This window comes from Scyliorhinus torazame, chromosome 2 (assembly GCF_047496885.1).
Source record: "Scyliorhinus torazame isolate Kashiwa2021f chromosome 2, sScyTor2.1, whole genome shotgun sequence".
Lineage (NCBI taxonomy): Eukaryota > Metazoa > Chordata > Chondrichthyes > Carcharhiniformes > Scyliorhinidae > Scyliorhinus > Scyliorhinus torazame.
In genome coordinates this window covers 158,600,576-158,621,515 of record NC_092708.1, presented here as the reverse complement: position 1 = coordinate 158,621,515, position 20,940 = coordinate 158,600,576, and the positions used below count along the sequence as shown (strand labels likewise).

General features: G+C 47.5%; 1 protein-coding gene across 1 annotated transcript in view; it reads left to right on the top strand.

Moving 5' to 3' along the window:
- The window catches only part of LOC140392897 (E3 ubiquitin-protein ligase HECW2-like), a 595,816-nt gene extending 576,859 nt beyond the window's left edge, over positions 1-18,957 (top strand). Inside the window, 4 exon segments of the mRNA XM_072478670.1 lie at positions 10,049-10,163; positions 10,252-10,337; positions 10,425-10,537; positions 16,406-18,957. Of these exon segments, the coding sequence (XP_072334771.1) occupies positions 10,049-10,163; positions 10,252-10,337; positions 10,425-10,537; positions 16,406-16,517 (426 nt within the window). The 3' untranslated portion in view covers positions 16,518-18,957.
- Positions 18,958-20,940: the final 1,983 nt, after the last annotated feature.

Sequence of the window (20,940 nt, the reverse complement as noted above, 5' to 3'; positions counted from 1 at the left end):
AAGTGGTGGTCGTCAAGACTGGGGAGAAGCACCAGAAGGTCATCGACTACAGCCAGACCATCAACGGGTATACGCAGCTCGATGCTTACCCCCTCCCCCGCATAGGGGCTGGTTTAGCACAGGGCTAAATCGCTGGCTTTGAAAGCAGATCAAGGCAGGCCAGCAGCACAGTTCAATTCCCGTACCAGCCTCCCCGAACAGGCGCCGGAATGTGGCGACTGGGGGCTTTTCACAGTAACTTAATTTGAAGCCTACTTGTGACAATAAGCGATTTTCATTTTCATTTTCATTTCATATCTGACATGGTCAATCAGATTGCGCAGTATTGAGTCTTCTCCACAGTTGACTTGAAGTCCGCGTATCACCAGCTCCCTATCCGCCCGGAGGATCGCCTTCGAGGTAGATGGCCGCCTCTACCACTTTCTCAGGGTCCCCTTCGGCGTCACCAATGGGGTCTCGGTCTTCCAATGGGAAATGGACCGAATTCTTGACCAGTACGGGCTGCGGGCCACATTCCCGTACTTAGATAATGTCACCATCTGTGGCCATGACCAGCAGGACCATGATGAAAACCTTCGGCACTTCCTCCACACTGCTAAACTCCTGAACCTCACCTACAATAAGGAAAAATGCGTTTTCCGCACAACCCGCCTAGCCATCCTTGGTTACGTTGTGGAAAACGGAATCCTCTGGCCCGACCCCGACCGCATGCGCTCCTTCCTGGAATTCCCCCTCCCCCACTGCCCCAAGGCCCTGAAGAGATGCCTGGGGTTCTTCTCCTACTATGCCCAGTGGGTCTTATGCGGACAAGGCCCGTCCGCTTATTAAATCCACCATTTTTCCCCTGACGGCTGGGGCCCGCCTGGCCTTCAACCGCATCAAGGCAGATATTGCCAAAGCTGCGATGCACGCTGTGGACGAGTCCATTCCATTCCAGGTGGAGAGCGATACGTCGGACTTTGCCCTGGCCGCTACCCTCAACCAGACGGGCAGGCCCGTGGCTTTCTTCTCCCGTACCCTCCATGCCTCCGAGATTCGACACTCTTCCGTCGAAAAGGAAGCCCAAGCTGTTGTAGAAGCTGTGCGACATTGAAGGCATTACCTGGTTGGCAGGTGATTCACTCTCCTCACTGATCAGCGGTCGGTTGCCTTCATGTTTATCAATACACAGCGGGGCAAGATCAAGAACGACAAGATTCTGAGGTGGAGGGTTGAGCTCTCCACCTATAATTACGATATCTTGTATCGACCTGGGAAGCTCAATGAGCCCCCAGCCCTATCCCGCAGTACATGTGCCAGCACACAAGTAGACCGGCTTTGGGCACTCCACAACGACCTCTGTCACCCGGGGGTCACCCGTTTGTTTCACTTTATCAAGGATCGCAACCTGCCTTACTTCATCGAGGAGGTCAGGACCCTGACCAGGGACTGCCAGGTCTGCGCGGAGTGCAAACGGCACTTTTATCGGCCAGACAGGGCACACCTGGAAAAGGCCTCTCGCCCCTTTGAGCGCCTCAGCATCGACTTCAAAGGGCCCCTCCCCTCCACTGACCGTAATGTGTACTTCCTCAACATTGTTGACGAATACTCAAGATTCCCTTTTGCCATCCCATGCTCTGACATGACCTCCGTCACCGTCATCAAGGCCCTACACAGTCTTTTCACCCTGTTCAGGTTCCCCACCTACATCCATAGTGATCAGGGTTCCTCCTTCATGAGCGATGAGTTGCATCAGTTCCTGCTTAGCAAGGGCATCGCCTACAGCAGGACAACCTGCTACAGCCTCCGGGGCAACGGACAGATGGACAGAGAGAATGCGACGGTCTGGAAGGCCATCCTCCTGGCCCTACGGTCTAGATGTCTCCCAGTCTCCCGCTGGCAGGAGGTCCTCTCCGATGCGCTCCACTCCATCCGGTCGCTCCTGTGCACTGCCACCAACGAGACCACTCACGAACGTATGTTTGCTTTCCCCAGGAAATCTACCTCCAGGGTCTGATTCCCGTCCTGGGTGAGAGCCCCAGGGAACGTCCTCCTCCGGAAGCATACGAGGAGTCATAAATTGGATCCCATCTTCGAGAAGGTCCTGCTCCTCCTTGCCAATCCACAATATGCCTACGTGGCACATCAGGACGGGCGACAGGACACAGTCTCCCTTCGGGATTTGGCACCTGCAGGTTCCCCAGCGACCATCCCCACCACCCCCGACCCGACACCGTTCCCCCCCACCTCTACCCACCTACCTCAAGAACTGGCACCCGCAGGCCCACCGGTGACCATCACCACAACCCCTGCCCATACACCGCGCCCCCTCCACCGTCTCAACAACTGGGTGAAGAAGAGGACAACACGCTCCCGGACGCGCAGGTCTCAACACCGGTGCCCACACCACAGCCGAGACTGAGGCGATTACGGCGGAAGGTCAATGCCCCCGACAGACTTGATCTTTAAGTCCACTTCACCCCCACTGGACTCTTTTTTTTTTAACAGGGGGTGAATGTGGTCAACCACTGTAATGTAGAATACGTGTAATGTGGTAAATGGCCACTGTATTATGTGTAGTATAGTAAACCACTGCCGATGGTTCCGCCTCCCCTCGGGCAGGTATAAAGGTGGCTGGTCTCCGCCTCTGATCCAGTTCGGGATCAGGGGCCAGGAGGCTTTCTGTTTAGTGTATTAAAGCCTCAGTTACGTTCACCACTCGTCGTGTGTTCATTGATGGCATATCAATTGCTTACAGGCATATCACCACAGTTATTGAGATGGAGCATGGCACATTTCATTGTAACTTCTTTAAATAATTGTTTGTTAACAGAGGTAGATAGGCCTCGACTGACTGTGTGGAGTTTGCACTTTCTCCCTGTGTCCGCTTGGCTTCCTCCGGTGCTTCGATTTTCTCCCACAGTCCAAAGTTGGGCAGGTTAGGTAAATTGGCCATGTTAAATTGCCCCTTAGTGTCCAAAAGATTAGGGCGGGTTACTGGGTTATGGAGATAGGGTGGAGATGTGGGCCTAAGTAGGGTGTTCTTTCCAAGGGCTGGTACGACTCAATAGGCCAAATGGTCTCCTTCTCCACTGTAGGGATTCTATGATAAAGGCCAGGTTTCACCAGGCTGCAAGCCAGCGGAGGAAATCCCAGTGGCCAGCTCGAGGTCAGGCCAAAAACAGATTTCATGCTGGCCTTGACAAGTTTCCCACGTTCCCAATAAGCTTCCTGCCCAGACCAAGCGGGATGGTGCAAATAGGCCATAGGAACTGTTTTGCATGTAATTTACGCCCGATTCACCTTGCTCCAGACCCCCCCCCCCCCCCCCCCAAGCCAAGAATCCTGCTGGCGTGAATTTGTGCAAGTACTGAGAAACAAGGACCTGTCAGATTTCAGTCAAAGTACTCTCCCTACGACTTCCGGGTGCGGCGATGACCAGCTGAGTCGCACGTTTCGGCAGCTCCCTGTGAAACGGACTTTTGGGCTCTTGATAGGAGCCCCAACGGCAATTTTGACGGCTAAAAACACTGTGCGGTAAACCAGAAGGGAATCCCCCCTGGATACGGATGGAAAAAGGAGGAGAGAGTGGCCAGATTGCAGTGGATCCTTTAGAACAGCGGCAAGGAAGGCAAGCAAAAACCAAGATGGCGTCGGAAGGTGGCAGTTTAACATGGGGCCCTGAACAACAAGAGTTCTTGAAATGCTGTGTGGAAGAGATCAAAAAGGAAATGAAGAAAGAGCTGTTGGCCCCGATACTACAGGCGATCGAAGGGCTAAAGGAGGAACAAAAGACCCAGGAGCGGGAGCTTCGGGTCGTGAAGGCAAAGGCAGCCGAGAATGAGGACGATATACAGGGCCTGGTGGTGAAGACGGAGACGCAGGAGGCACATCAGAAACGATGTGTGGAAAGGTTGGAGGCACTGGAAAACAACGCAAGGAGGAACAACCTGAGGATTCTTGGTCTTCCTGAAGGTGTGGAGGGAGCGGACGTCGGGGCATATGTGAGCACGATGCTGCACTCGTTAATGGGAGCGGAGGCCCCGGCGGGTCCGTTGGAGGTGGAGGGAGCATACCGAGTGATGGCGCGAGGACCGAGAGCAGGAGAAATTCCCAGAGCCATAGTGGTGAGATTCCTCCATTTTAAGGATAGAGAAATGGTCCTTAGATGGGCGAAGAAAACTCGGAGCAGTAAATGGGAGAACGCGGTGATCCGCGTTTATCAAGACTGGAGTGCGGAGGTGGCGAGAAGGAGGGCGAGCTTTAATCGGGCCAAGGCGGTGCTTCATAAAAAGAAGATAAAATTTGGAATGCTGCAACCGGCAAGACTGTGGGTCACATATCGAGGGAGGCACCACTACTTTGAGACGGCGGATGAAGCGTGGACTTTTATTGTGGAAGAAAAACTGGAATGAGCGGGTTATTAAAAAGAACGTTCGAACAAAGTGGTGGGGCGAATGTGGGGGAAAAAGAGGGGTTTTATGTACTAATCCTGCGATGTGGTAACTTTTCTCTCTCCCACAGGTGGTGATGGGGGGAGGAGGGGAGGTGGAGAAGATGGGGCGTTGGCCATTGGGGGCGGGGCCAAGGGAGAAGCGCGGGCTTGGTTCCCGCGCTATGATAATCATGGCGGGAATAGAGAAGCAGGAAGGAGGGGGCGTCGCACGGTGCGAGCCGAGGTCACGGGGGGAAGCCGAGGTCAGCCAGAGTTTGCTGACTTCTGGGAGCAACATGGGGGGAGTAATTACGCTAGCGGGGGATCTAGCGGGGGAGGTGGGAGGGGGGAATTACTGGGTTGCTGCTGCTGGGGAGAGGGGGGAGCTGGTATGGGAGAGGATGGGCAGGGGGGCACCGCCTGGGGGAGAAACAGCTGCGTGGGAACCGGGTGAGGAGCTGGAAAAAGGTGATGGCTAATCGACAAGGGGGGGGGGGGGGGGTAGGAAGCCCCCCAACTCGGCTGATCACGTGGAACGTGAGAGGGCTGAACGGGCCGATAAAGAGGGCACGGGTACTCGCACACCTTAAGAAACTTAAGGCAGATGTGGTTATGTTACAGGAAACGCACCTGAAACTGATAGACCAGGTTAGGCTACTCAAAGTATGGGTGGGGCAGGTGTTCCATTCGGGGCTAGATGCGAAAAACAGGGGGGTGGCTATATTAGTGGGGAAGTGGGTAATGTTCGAGGCAAAGACTATAGTGGCGGATAACGGGGGCAGATACGTGATGGTGAGTGGCAAACTACAGGGGGAGACGGTGGTTTTGGTAAACGTATATGCCCCGAACTGGGATGATGTCAATTTTATGAGGCGGATGCTAGGACGCATTCCGGACCTAGAGATGGGAAAGCTGATAATGGGGGGAGATTTTAATACGGTGTTGGAACCAGGGCTGGATAGGTCGAAGTCCAGGACTGGAAGGAGGCCTGCAGCAGCCAAGGTACTTAAAGATTTTATGGAGCAGATGGGAGGTGTAGACCCGTGGAGATTTAGCAGACCTAGGAGTAAGGAGTTCTCGTTTTTCTCCTATGTCCATAAAGTCTACTCGCGAATAGACTTTTTTGTGCTGGGTAGGGCATTGATCCCGAAGGTGAGGGGAACGGAGTATACGGCTATAGCCATTTCGGATCACGCTCCACACTGGGTGGACTTGGAGATAGGGGAGGAAACAGGAGGGCGCCCACCCTGGAGAATGGACATGGGACTAATGGCAGATGAGGGGGTGTGTCTAAGGGTGAGGGGGTGCATTGAAAAGTACTTGGAACTCAATGATAATGGGGAGGTCCAGGTGGGAGTGGTCTGGGAGGCGTTGAAGGCGGTGGTTAGAGGGGAGCTGATATCAATAAGGGCACATAAATGGAAGCAGGAGAGTAAGGAACGGGAGCGGTTGCTGCAAGAACTTTTGAGGGTGGACAGACAATATGCGGAAGCACCGGAGGAGGGACTGTACAGGGAAAGGCAAAGGCTACATGTAGAATTTGATTTGCTGACTACAGGCACTGCAGAGGCACAATGGAGGAAGGCACAGGGTGTACAGTACGAATATGGGGAGAAGGCGAGCAGGTTGCTGGCACACCAATTGAGGAAAAGGGGAGCAGCGAGGGAAATAGGGGGAGTGAGGGATGAGGAAGGAGAGATGGAGCGGGGAGCGGAGAGAGTGAATGGAGTGTTCAAGACATTTTATAAAAAATTATATGAAGCTCAACCCCCGGATGGGAGGGAGAGAATGATGGGCTTCTTGGATCGGCTGGAATTTCCCAAGGTGGAAGAGCAGGAAAGGGTGGGACTGGGAGCACAGATCGAGGTAGAAGAAGTGGTGAAAGGAATTAGGAGCATGCAGGCGGGAAAGGCCCCGGGACCGGATGGATTCCCAGTCGAATTCTATAGAAAATATGTGGACTTGCTCGCCCCGGTACTGACGAGGACCTTTAATGAGGCAAACGAAAGGGGACAACTGCCCCCGACTATGTCTGAAGCAACGATATCGCTTCTCTTAAAGAAGGAAAAGGACCCGCTACAATGTGGGTCCTATAGACCTATTTCCCTCCTAAATGTAGATGCCAAGGTCCTGGCCAAGGTAATGGCAATGAGAATAGAGGAATGTGTCCCGGGGGTGGTCCACGAGGACCAAACTGGGTTTGTGAAGGGGAGACAGCTGAACACGAATATACGGAGGTTGTTAGGGGTAATGATGATGGCCCCACCAGAGGGAGAAACGGAGACAGTAGTGGCGATGGATGCTGAGAAAGCATTTGATAGAGTGGAGTGGGATTATTTGTGGGAGGTGTTGAGGAGATTTGGTTTTGGAGAGGGGTATGTTAGATGGGTGCAGCTGTTGTATAGGGCCCCAGTGGCGAGCGTGGTCACGAATGGACGGGGATCTGCATATTTTCGGCTCCATAGAGGGACAAGGCAGGGATGCCCTCTGTCCCCATTATTGTTTGCACTGGCGATTGAGCCCCTGGCGATAGCGTTGAGGGGTTCCAAGAAGTGGAGGGGAGTACTTAGGGGAGGAGAAGAGCACCGGGTATCTTTGTATGCGGACAATTTGCTACTATACGTGGCGGACCCGGCGGAGGGGATGCCAGAAATAATGCGGATACTTGGGGAGTTTGGGGATTTTTCAGGGTATAAATTGAACATGGGGAAAAGTGAGTTGTTTGTGGTGCATCCAGGGGAGCAGAGTAGAGAAATAGAGGACCTACCGTTGAGGAAGGTAACAAGGGACTTTCGTTACCTGGGGATCCAGATAGCTAAGAATTGGGGCACATTGCATAGGTTAAATTTAACGCGGTTGGTGGAACAGATGGAGGAGGATTTCAAGAGATGGGATATGGTATCCCTGTCAATGGCAGGGAGGGTGCAGGCGGTTAAGATGGTGGTCCTCCCGAGATTCCTCTTTGTGTTTCAGTGCCTCCCGGTGGTGATTACGAAGGCTTTTTTTAAAAGGATTGAAAAGAGCATCATGGGTTTTGTGTGGGCCGGGAAGACCCCGAGAGTGAGGAAGGGATTCTTACAGCGTAGCAGGGATAGGGGGGGCTGGCACTACCGAGCCTATGTGAGTATTATTGGGCCGCTAATATTTCAATGGTGAGTAAGTGGATGGGAGAGGAGGAGGGAGCGGCGTGGAAGAGATTAGAGAGGGCGTCCTGTAGGGGGACTAGCCTACAGGCTATGGTGACAGCCCCATTGCCGTTCTCACCGAGGAACTACACCACAAGCCCGGTGGTGGTGGCTACACTGAAGATTTGGGGACAGTGGAGACGGCATAGGGGAAAGACTGGAGCCTTGGGGGGGTCCCCGATAAGAAACAACCATAGGTTTGCCCCGGGGGGAATGGATGGGGGATATGGAATGTGGCAAAGAGCAGGAATAACGCAACTGAAAGATCTGTTTGTGGATGGGAAGTTCGCGAGTCTGGGAGCGCTGACCGAGAAATATGGGTTGCCCCAAGGGAATGCATTCAGGTATATGCAACTGAGGGCTTTTGCGACGCAACAGGTGAGGGAATTCCCGCAGCTCCCGACACGAGGTGCAGGACAGAGTGATCTCAAAGACATGGGTGGGGGATGGTAAGGTGTCAGATATATATAGGGAAATGAGGGACGAAGGGGAGACTATGGTAGATGAACTAAAAGGGAAATGGGAAGAAGAGCTGGGGGAGGAGATCGAGGAGGGGCTGTGGGCAGATGCCCTAAGCAGGGTAAACTTGTCGTCCTTGTGTGCCAGGCTAAGCCTGATTCAGTTTAAGGTATTACACAGGGCACATATGACTGGAGCACGGCTCAGTAAATTTTTTGGGGTGGAGGATAGGTGTGCGAGGTGCTCGAGAAGCCCAGCGAATCATACCCATATGTTTTGGTCATGCCCGGCACTACAGGGGTTTTGGATGGGGGTGACAAAGGTGCTTTCAAAAGTAGTAGGAGTCCGGGTCGAACCAAGCTGGGGGTTGGCTATATTTGGGGTTGCACAAGAGCCGGGAGTGCAGGAGGCGAGAGAGGCCGATGTTTTGGCCTTTGCGTCCCTAGTAGCCCGGCGCAGGATATTGCTAATGTGGAAAGAAGCCAAGCCCCCGGGGGTGGAGACCTGGATAAATGACATGGCGGGGTTTATAAAGCTAGAGCGGATTAAGTTCGTCCTAAGGGGGTCGGCTCAAGGGTTCACCAGGCAGTGGCAACCGTTCGTCGAATACCCCGCAGAAAGATAGACGGAATGGGAAAAAGAAGGCAGCAGCAGCAGCCCAGGATCGGGGGGGGGGGGGGGGGGGGGGCGCGGAGGGGGGCGGGGGGGGGGGGGGGGGGAGGAACCAGAAGGACTCTCAGGGTTGTTAATATATACTGTATAGTATGTATAGGTCGTTGCTACAGATAATTATATATTGGACTGTTAAATTATATTTTTGGAGAGTGTTACTTGTGACAAGGCAGTTGCCAATTAGGGCTAGTTTTCATTTTTGTTATTTATTATTTATTCATTTTTTGTTTATAAAATAGGTCATTGTTATTTGTGTTGTTATAATATTGTGTAAAGGATGCACAATGTACTGTGTTGGTTGACCAAAAATTTTCAATAAGATATTTAATTTAAAAAAAAGTACTCTCCCTACAAATGCCTTCAGGGTGCCTGCCGAGCGGGTCATTCATGGGGCTGGGGGTCAGGGCAGCTTGTGCTGGAGGGGCTCAGATCGGGGGTATTTCCTGAGATGGGGGTCTTTGGCTGCTCTTCCCATCTGCAGCCTTTAAACAGTTAGTCAGTGTCTAAAAATTAAAGTTCTCTGACAATAAAGTGAAAGTCTCCCATCTGCCGCCTTAAACCCTTCAAACAGTATCTAAAAAAATGCAGGTCTCTCATTGCCAGTGATCTGCGGGAGGGGATGGGGTGGGGGGTGGTGGGTGGTGGGGAGGAGCTCCAGCAGCATTATGAAATCGGGGCGCCCTTTAAAAAGGGCACCACAGTCTCTGAAAAGCGAGACCTGTCAGCGAGATCAGGTCCCACCCCTCTCAGTTCCAGCGACAATCCCAGTGTGTCATTGAATGGCAATGAAAACCCGATTTAGGGTAAAATTATTTCTAAGTGCCATTGAATGACATGTCAGGGTCACTCCTAGTGCCAGTGAGAATCACTGGTTTTCCCGCTGGTGGGAGCACTTAATCAGCGATAGGGAGAATTGCCCCTGATATGTTTGGTGTCCTGTTTTCTTTTCTTCAAAAGAGCAAATAAATCTGCATGTCACTAGATATGACAGGGAATTGGGAAAGTGAAGGAAATAGGGCTGCAAAGAAAATTTTGATTGCTGTCTCTCTTCTATCTGGGTATTCTTTTAGCATGAAAATCCAAAATCATCTTTGAGAATGAGACCTAAATAATATGTAAGGGGATCCAGGTGATCAAAATCATCAAAATATGCTGAATGGAGACAATATCCTAATTTATCTTCATTCCATCTGTAGTCAAATTAAGCACATTAACTCCAAGTATATAAAATCAAGTTCTAATTACAAATGAAAGGTTACTTTCAAACATTTTTAAAATTGGTGTTATGCTGCTATTTAATGGCAGTTACTTGTTTTAGGTGGTGGACGCTCGGCTTGTTTCTGTGTTTGATGCACGGGAATTAGAACTCGTGATTGCTGGCACAGCAGAGATCGATTTAAGTGATTGGAGAAACAATACAGAGTACAGAGGAGGTGGGTTGATTTGACTTATTTTAATCACAGTATTGGCACAATGCTTGGAAAACGTGGCATCTTATACATGTTCATTTATTTTTCCAAGGGTACCATGACAATCATATAGTGATCAGGTGGTTTTGGGCTGCAGTGGAAAGGTTCAATAATGAGCAGAGACTAAGATTGTTACAGGTACAGTAAAACCAATTAGCTTAGTATTTTTATGCACCAAGTATTTGTGTACTCATTATGTTACCTAAAACTGTCTTTCTTTGCTAGTTTGTCACGGGTACCTCAAGTATACCCTATGAAGGTTTTGCATCTCTACGTGGCAGCAATGGACCCCGAAGATTTTGTATTGAAAAATGGGGTAAAATTACTTCACTTCCGAGGTATGTGCAGCATTATGTAGAAAGCATTTTCTACTTCACCACTGTAATGTTTTACCTGCCCTGTGATCGTCCCACAGAATTTATTCAGATTGTCTGCTTTGCAGTGAATGTTTGCATGTTAAGGCCATGAAAATAGACTTTATAATGCCTTTTGTATCAGAGCTTTGGAGTACCTGAAGTAAGAAATAGCATGTGATACACTTCCAGCATGGCCCAAATTGTGTTCCGATTTGGGAAGGCCACGTGTGTGCCGAATGTGCCTGTTGGCCATTTGAATGATTCGGCACATATTTTCAAAACAGGCCACTCTTAGCCGAACATGTGCTCAGCTGCACGGGCTTCCCACCCCTAAATAGTGCTATGTAAAGGGATAGACATACAACTTTCTGGTGCAATGCATACTTCTACTTTTTTTGGAAATTTGTTGGTTAATTGCCGCATGGTGGGTGTCTGGACTTCACTGCCTGAGTTGGTGGTGGAGGCAGAAATCCGCCACAGTCGGGGGAGGGCCGATCCGCGGGCAGGAGGGACATTGTTCGAGGCTGGGGGCACTGTGGTGGGGGGGGGGGGGACCAGGGCGCGCGAGCAGGCGGAAGGGGAGACTATTTTCACGGTCCGGGTCCACGGGCTGCGTCCACCATGAAGCACGGCATGGCCGCTGCAGGTCACCGCCGTACACATGTGCGGCCTCGGATCCAGAAATGCTCAGGGCTGTATCGGCAGCAAGAACTGGGGGCTCTACGCTGCCTGGCTGCTAGCCCCCTGCAGGTGGCCGTTTTGCTGCAGTTTTCCTGGCGTAAAACACCATCGTTTTCATGCCAGCGTGGGGACTTAGTCTCCCAAACGGAGAATCCAGCACTAAGTGTTGATGCCAGCGGAGAATTCCATGGACTTTTACGACAGAAAAACCGGCGCCGCACCTGGACCGAAACCGCTACCGTTGAGGGGCTAGCAACGGTGCCAGGTAGAATACAATTGATTCCAATGACAAACGGTGCAAGATTGGCTGGGTCCGTGATCGACAAGCTACAGCCACACATACACATACACTCCCTACACACTTATCCCAACCAAAAAGATGGCACTGGAGCGTGCCCATAGAGCTGATGGGTTGTCTGGGACCAGAGGGCATTATTTTTTTTTTTTTTTTTTTTTTTTTTTTTTTTTTTTTTTTTATTTTTTTTTTTTTTTTTTTTTTTTTTTTTTTTTTTTTTTTGTTTTTTTGTTTTTTTTTTTTTTTTTTTTTTTTTTTTATTTTTTTTTTTTTTTATTTTTTTTTTTTTTTTTTTTTTTTTTTTTTCTTTTTTTTTTTTTTTTTTTTGTTTTTTTTTTTTTTTTTTTTTATTTTTTTTTTTTTTTTTTTTTCCTGGCACCTTCAGTATCTCTCCACAGGAGTCACGACGCTGATTTCACGACTTTTAAAAGCACAAGTGAATCAAGCAGTCGGGAACTCGGCTCATCGGAGGTGGAAATTCGCAGAGGCCCAGGAGAGTATTGGGTCGGACCCGCCAATGCTATGCAAACGCTGCCTACTGTATGTGCGGAGTGAAACACATTGATGTCATATTCGAGGTGACGGAGAATCGCGATTTGGCATCAAATCTGCGTCTGCCGCGATTTTTGGCATGGGAAGCTATTCTCTGCCCAATCGCATTTCCCGATTTCGGAGAATCCCGACCCATATCTTAATTAAACTAGCAGTGGTAATATGTCTTAATTTTTTCATTTAAACTGTTCCTACTAACATGTGTTGAATGACATCCATAAAGGACTATGCAAATTTAGTTTTTAAATTAAATTGGCAAACAGAGGTCCCCAATATCTTAACTTGTTTAATATAATTAGACCGTCAGAGAAAGCCGAGCCTGCCTTTTTTGGCCAGAGTTATTTGTCAGGTTCACATCTTTGTGACCATTACTGAGAAAAAATGTTAAATATTAACTTCAATATTTCCTGCCTTAAAGAAATATTTTGCCGAACTGTTGCAGTTATAAATGGTACACTTATCAAGTAATCCTCTCTGCACCGCAACAATAAAGTATCCTCACGAAGAAATTAAAATATTGCTGATCAATGATAGTAACATTATTTAAGTAAACACCGCAACAATAAAGTATCCTTATGAAGAAATTAAAATATTGCTGATCAATGATAGTAACATTATTTAAGTAAACAATTTGTAGAACAGATTTTTGAATTCGTAATAAGATCAACAGAAAAAAATTGATGGTGTTGGTTAATCAATGAAGTTAAAGTATTTATTGGTGAGTAGAGAAGCCTGAATGTACTATGTCCACACCAAATCAATCATGATAGAAAGATCATAAGCCGGAAGACAAAGTTATTTCCATTAGAATTATCTACTATTGGATATGCTTTGTACATAATGTTTAAAACAACTTTGAGATCACTGGAGGTTCTTGTCCGTGATATTTATAGTTCATTTACATGTTGTGGTGAGCTTGAAAGTAATGCAGTAAGGAAAATTTGTAGTTTCTTTAGAAGGCCTATGGAACTCTGTGCTTACTGATGATAACCATACCTGTGAAACTTGAAATTGAAATCTCTTGTCAGATTGGACTCCGGAACTACCCTGCGCGAATAAAGAACAGCATATTGTGGAACTGTCCAGCTATGTAGTGCCACATTTGTGCTGTAAGTGATGTGGGAGTTTGGAACTAGAGCTGTGAAGTCTCCCTTCTTTGCCGTCCCTTTTACTTTATTGGATACCTAAGCATGCTCCCCTTTATCTATGTTGCACTCTTTTGGCACATCTGACAACTGTAGACTATATGTATCCTCATTGGCTTGCTGGGGGAGTCCTGTTTCTCTTTTGGTGCAGTCATGATCCAGCTCCTCCTTGGATATTCTTGTGGCCTCCTTTTTGAAGGTGCTTGGGATTCTAATATTTTGAAGGCCGCCATTGGTCTTGGCGTGCTCTATCCTGTTGTGTGCATTCTTGTCCTGCAGGCAGACTAAGGGATTGAGTGTCATCCCAATGGGTGCATGAGCAGTTTAGGTGCATGCATGTCTATGCCTGATCCTGAGCCCTCCCAGAGATGATTAACAAGCCGGATGTCCTGCAAGTGATAAACATTGAAAACATGAAGTGGCTACCACACATTCAGTGCATATGTCTCATCTGCTGATGAGTTCTGCAACCCAAACTCGTCTGACAAGCCTCTGCACTCGCACACTTGCTCCGCCTGATGCCCTTATGAGGGTCACTTTGAAGTTAGGACATTGCCACTTAACCTGTGAAGCTTAGCACATCATTCATTCTGTTGATTGGTTCTTTTGTGGCCCCTACAAACATTAACATCTGCTGTGACCTCTGCCTGAGCCACGATGGTCGGGGGGGGGGGGGCTTCCTGCTGCCATCTCTGTGAAACTGGACTTTCTGCTTTCCTGGATGCCCTGAAGGAGAATCTGCAGGGAGGCACCTCTGAATCATGAGGCCACATATTGTCTTCTCTGCGACGTTCTGATTGATGCTGGCTTGTCATGAGTGAATGGCTGTCTGGGTGCCTTTTAAATATGGTGCCAAGACCTTCGATCCCATGAAGTAAGGCTGGGATGGCGACTTACTGTCTGCTCTCACCACAAGTTTGACTGAGCTCTTCACTTGCGGGTATGTAAAGGGTTGAACAACACAAGATCACATGGGGACAGCAATTGCCTGCTGTAGGGGCAGTTTCAAGACCTGTGTATTGAGTCAGCTTCCACAGAGAGCAAAAGACACATCAGCAATCTGGGTAAGATGGCTTATTTATTAATCCAAACTTGGTTACGTATACATGGAGATGGGATCTGGATAATGCCAAGATCTATCTATCAACACTGATAAAAACACATCAATTATACAATTTCCAAAAATCAATAGCCCACCCCAGTTGGACTCGATCCAATCCCTGAAGCTGTCCAATAAACCTTATCCAATAAAATTATGATCAGACCATGATTGAGCCTCATCCTGTTAGCTGTGTTTACAAAAAGGCTTGATGTCAATCTTAGCATCCTAAGTTGTTTTTTCCCCATCTCAGCATCCTGCATTGTTCATGAGGGCCAGGATAGCAGAACTGGCATCCTCTTTACTCATGGATTGTTTCAGAAAGCCAGGATATCAAAAGTGGCTTCCTTTTTGCTTCCAGAGGATATCGGAGGCCACTGATAAAAACTTGTGTTTACTTGTAATTTGCTGATCACACATCTCCTGAGCGGGATTCTCCCGCAATTGGCGGGATGGCCTGACGCCGGCGCCAAGAACGGCGCGAACCACTCCGGCATCAGGCCAACTGGAAGTTGCGGAATACTCCTCCCTTCCGGGGGCTAGGCCGGCGCCGGAGGGGCTGGTGCCGCGGCAACTGGCACCGAAGGGCCGGCGCGAGTTGCCGCATGCGTAGAACCGCCGGCATGGTTCCACGCATGCGCAGAGCGGTCAGTGTGTTTCCTGCGCATGCGCAGGGGGGTTCTTCTACGCACCGGCCACGGTGGAGCTCTACAGAGGCCGGTGCGGAAGGAAGGAGTTCCCCCACGCTACAGACCCGCCCGCAGATCGGTGGGCCCTGATCGTGGGCCAGGCCACCGTGGGGGCCCCCCAGGGGCCGGATCCCCCCACGACCCCCCCCCCCCCCCGTGGACTTAAGTAGCCGGCCTACAAGCCAGGTTCCGCCGTGATGGACCATGTCCATTTCACACCGGCGGGACTGGCCAGGAACCGACGGCCGCTCTGCCCATCGGGGCCTGGAGAATTGCCGGGGGGTCCGCTGCCAACGGCGCCGCAGAATACAGCTGCCGGCGTCGGAACAGCGGGGCGGGATTCACGCCTCCTCCCCGGGGATTCTCCGACCAGGCGGGGGGTTGGAGAATCCCGCCCAGGTGTTTCAAATACATGGTCAAGTTAGCTAGCCTAAATCCCATCGTGCATTGTGGCCATTGCTTGTAGCCAGAGTTTGATTACTTATTACTGCTGTGTTCTAAAAATACATGTTTAATGGTTAATAATTACGCAGTACACTTCCTATAATTAATCTCAATCCTTAATAAATTAACTTATGTAAAACTACTCTCGTGGCATCCTAGCTATTCAGTTTAAAGAGGTCTCACCGCTGGACCCCCCCTCCCCCTTCACCTGCCCCACCTCTCCAAATGGAAGTCATTCTCATTTCTGCACCCACCACCCAATTTATACTCCAAAACAGAAAATTCTGCGCAATATGTTCCAGCCTCACATCTTTTTTGAATTATCCAAGAGCTTGGGCTGCCTGTAATTCCTCATTACTTTCTTCATGCCAACATCTTGTCCAATTCAAGTTGACTGGCCAATCAACAGTCTTCCTCTTGTAGTGTAAATTGTTGTGATCATTTTAAATTTGGCAATTTTGCATTTGTTGGAAACATGCCTCTCTTTTCAGCAATTTTTAAATATTTGGTACAAGATGATATTTTAGATATGTGGTTGACAAACAACTGAATATTTTGGATTTTCACAATGCTGACAACTCTGGATGTGTATATTACAACATTATAGAACACGTCAGTTGGCTTTAAATGCACTTTAGGATGTCCTTAGGTCAGAAAAGGCAGTATATAAATGCAAGTCTTTCTTTCTTATTAACAAAATATAAAATAATCAATCTTACTTTGAATATCTAGGTATTGCTTATCTGAACTTCATGTTGCAATCCATTAACTTAAATTGGGAAGTACAAAGTTCACACCATTATGAAATCAGTGTACTCCTGCTCCTAATATAAGTTTATGTGAACCAGTACAAATAATTATTTTTAATAATAATCCTTACCTACTGAACTACTTAGTTTAGGATTGTGGGAATTAGTAACAGTAACATTTTTCTTGCTTTTGCAGGGCTCATACCTGCTTCAACAGACTAGATCTCCCTCCATACCCATCCTTTTCTATGTTGTATGAGAAGATGTTGACTGCTGTAGAAGAGACAAGCACTTTTGGATTGGAGTAACAAGTTGCAATGAAATATTAGCATATTTCTCATGCACTTTCTGGAATTGGAGGGTGTGATATGGCAGCAGCAGACTGACTTTGGTGGACTCCTTACGGGATTTGAATTAACAAATAATTGGCCTTCATAGACTAACAGGACCTACTGGTGAATTACACAGCATTCAGGAGATGAAGCAAGATTACTGGGTGCAGACAATCACTGTACACATTCTGCTGAATGATCGTGTATCTGATATGAGAAATGAAGCGAAGAAGCACAGTGGTCAGCTCATACACAATAGTTGGTTATTTGCGCCAACTATAAAAATACTAAATTTGCTTTTGTAATGAAAAGCAGTTGAGAAACGACCAAGGCTTGCACAGAGGTAGATCAATATTACTTCGGAATGACTGTGAAAATACTATGACAATGGACAATTCATTTTTTCACAGAGTTTATTTCAAAACCTGAAGAGTGAGGTATATGTCTTTTTATAAACTCAGTTGTATACCTGTATCATCTAAAGCTCCAAGCTGAATACAAATGTAATTGTTAATGAAATTATGGTCTTTATATACCTGTTATTGCATGGTATACAATCACAAATATGGAAATGTCTAGAATTACAGCTCATTCTCATTATGACACAGTAAAAATGTCAACAGTTGTGAAATTCACTTTTATTCAATCTTTGTCAAAGATTCTGTACAAGTCCTGTATAATCTTTAAACTACCGAAGCCTTGTTGGAGGGAGATGTCTGACAGTTCACTCTTTGTGCTTGTTCTAAATTTGTTTAGGTTATCTGCTCCAGATCATCCGAAAGATTGATGCCTTTTTTTAAAATACAAATCAAGTTTTCAGTAACGGAAAAAGCTTTTTTAAAAATTGCACTGAAAGTACCAAAGTAAAAAGGAAAAAAATTGCACCGTTCACATAAAGTCGGTACGATGGTAGAGTCATAGGCAGAATTATAGAAACCATTTTTCAGAACTCTTCTTATAATATGTCTTGAGTAATAGGACGGCACACAAAAATTAGTCTTAGCATGTCCTTTTAAAAATATCACTTCCCTCTTGAAAAAAGTAAGATAAAGCGATTTACAGCTGTAGATCAGAAATATCTACAGTTAAATCTTGTTAACACCATTTTCCTTGATACGCAACAGAGGTTCAATTTACTGTAAAACAGAGTATTTTCATAGTACTTGAGTGAGGGCAGTTGAAAAGATTCTTAACAAAGGAAATGTAATTTTGCATATTGAATGGTACACGAATAATAGTGATAAAGACATTTACATGAAAATACATTAACTTTGGAGCTCTCAGTGAAATTTCACTGATGTAAAAATACTCTGTTTTCTGGTATTTACTGTCCATGTGAAATTCCAGAAATTTCAGTTCTTTTATTGCTAACAGTTCAAAAGAGAACATACTCAGTTAACATGCACTACTTCAGGTCAAAGTGCTTGAATAATTTTTTTAAATGAACTGAACGCACATTCTCTGATTAATCTTATACACAGGTCAAAGTCTACCCATGAAGCATTTTAATGATTTGAAGAAAAATGGATTCTAGTCTAAAAGTTTAAAAACTTGTTTTACATTATTTTAACCACTGTGTTATTGCTAACGTGCCTAGGTCCACACCCTAGATCTTTTTAAGTACAAAGCTTGAACTCCTAGATCTCTATTATCCAATGACACCTTAGCACATATTAATGCAATGGACCATGTGGCCAATAGTGATCAAACCGGTTCAAATTTATGATTTGGGTATTGCTTCATCTTTTAAGTATTCTTGTCAATAAACAGAATTTCTGATTTCATTTTTTCTTACCAACTCATGCACGAGCTGCACATTGACTTATTTATTATGTTGATGGGGTTGGTGCTGTAGTGTCCATACACATGACTGAATGATGTAAGACATTGCATGGATGCTATATCTCTTTACATGGAAAGAGATCATTTAGCGATGATTATAACATAAACATTGACATTTCTGGTACACTTGCCCTATTTTATATGGTGTTTAAAAAATTAAATTTAATTTCACACTTAATTTTATATTATAAATCAAACATGGCTAATAGGACACAAACCATTAAAAGGTGCCATAGCCGTATTTGTAAGTTAGTGTTCTGCTTCATTTCACAGTTTGAATCAGTCTATTGGGATTATGCAGAATTTTGTACACGATTGCTGAAAATACTTCGGATTATTGTTATGTTTTTGTCAACTATGATTTAATGAAAAGAAAATGTTATTAATGTATCAAAATATAAATTACTTTAGTTTTATTTTCATAATAATGTATATATTTTATTTAAAACCGTGCTGCATCATTTAAAATCATTACTGGAGAATAAAGATTCATAGAAACAGCAGTAAATATGAAAGAAAGATTTTTTTTTATTGCAAAACTGTTTTTACATTAAATTTCAACTTCTGACAAGTACTTTGTTCAGGCTGTAGACTGGATTACTCATTGTTAAGTTTGTCTCATTGGACAACATTTATAGAATTTGATGTTATTTGCCTGTTCTGATTATTTACTATAGTAAAATTAAAAGCATATAATTCAGTGTATTAATTTACCCACTTCACATACTGTGGCCAGGATTCTCCGAAATCCCGGCCAAGTGTTGATGCCAGCCTCAAAACAAGCGCGAGTGATGTCGGCGTCAACGGGCCTCCAGGCCCAGTCATTCACTCTTCCTCGGGGGCTAGAACGGCACCGGAGTGCTGTGCGCTGCTCCGGCACCAAAAGCCGGCCCCACATGGCCGGCGCGGGTCCGCACATGGGCGCCCCACAGCGGCGCAGGTCCGCGCATGCGCGACACGGCCGTCTCCGTGCCGGACCCCGGGCAATATGGTGGAGCCCTACAGGGGCCCGGCGCGGAGGAACATAGGCCCCACCCGGAATGAGCATGCCCGCCGATCAGTAGCCCCTGATTGCAGGCCTGGCCACCATGGAGGCCCCCCTGGAGTCGGCTCCCTCCACTCCCCCACCAGGACGCCCCCGCAGCCAGAACGCCGAGGTCCCGCCGGGTAGGACCATACACGAACGACGCTGATGGGACTCGACGGGCACTCGGTCCGTCGAGCGCGGAGAATTGCCGCAGCGACCGCGCTGGCGCGTTTGCCGCCGATTCTCCGGTCGCCGGATTTGCGCGTCCTGACCCAGCGCGGGCTCGGGAGAATCCCACCCTGTATTCCTAAGAATCACTTAGAAATAATCAACAATGTCTCCATAGAAGCTACAACTAGTATACCAATCTGCGAAGGAAGACCTTCATACTTTTCTTGTGCCCAAAGCACCAATGAATTATTTGACTGATTCCTTATATGATGCAACTGTCAAATGTAAATACCTTCATTGGACCTAGAGGCCCAATTAGTGGTATTGACCAAACTGCAAGTTTCCTGCAGAGCAGCAAAGGCAGATGACAGCTATGATGGAGTCTAGCAGAAATGAGGTGGTAGTATCCCAGATACCCAGCAGCACAAATGTGGCCAAATGTAAGGTAATGCAAACTTAGCACAAGATCCTGAGAGCATTGGGACATAGCATTAGGAAGTGCTATTTTTAAAAATATATATTTATTAAAGTTTTTTAACACAATTTTTCGCTCTTACAAACAATAACCACCCCCCGCGTAACAAAATAACAAGAAATCGCACAGAGCAAGATATATACATGGTAAAACGATATGTTACATAGCTTTGTACACTGGCTCTCTCCCGCGCGTGCCAGTTTCCCAAATCCTTCATGTTTTCTCTTGCTCATCCACCCCCCCAGGCAAGCCCCCATTCCCCCCCCCCCCCTCACAGGACGTTCCCCCCCCCCCCCCCCCCCGGGTTGCTGCTGCTGACCGACCTTCCTCTAACGCTCCGCGAGATAGTCTAGGAACGGTTGCCACCGCCTGTAGAACCCCTGCGCAAGCCCTCTCAAGGCAAACTTAATCCTCTCCAGCTTTATGAACCCAGCCATGTCGTTTATCCAGGCCTCCACGCTGGGGGCTTCGCCTCCTTCCACATTAGCAAGATCCTTCGCCGTGCTACTAGGGACGCAAAGGCCAGAATGCCGGCCTCTTTCGCCGCCTGCACTCTCGGCTCGTCCACTACTCCAAATATTGCTAGCCCCCAGCTTGGCTTGACCCGGACTTTCACCACCTGAGATATTGCTCACGCCACTCTCTCCAGAAACCCTCCAGTGCCGGGCATGACCAAAACATATGGACATGGTTCGACGGACTCCCTGCGCACCTTCCACATCTGTCTTCTACCCCGAAGAACCTACTCAACCTCGCCCCCGTCAAGTGCGCTCTGTGAACCACCTTAAATTGTATCAGGCTGAGCCTGGCACACGAGGAGGAGGAGGAGTTATCCCTACCCAGGGCATCAGCCCACAGACCTTCCTCAATCTCCTCCCCCAGCT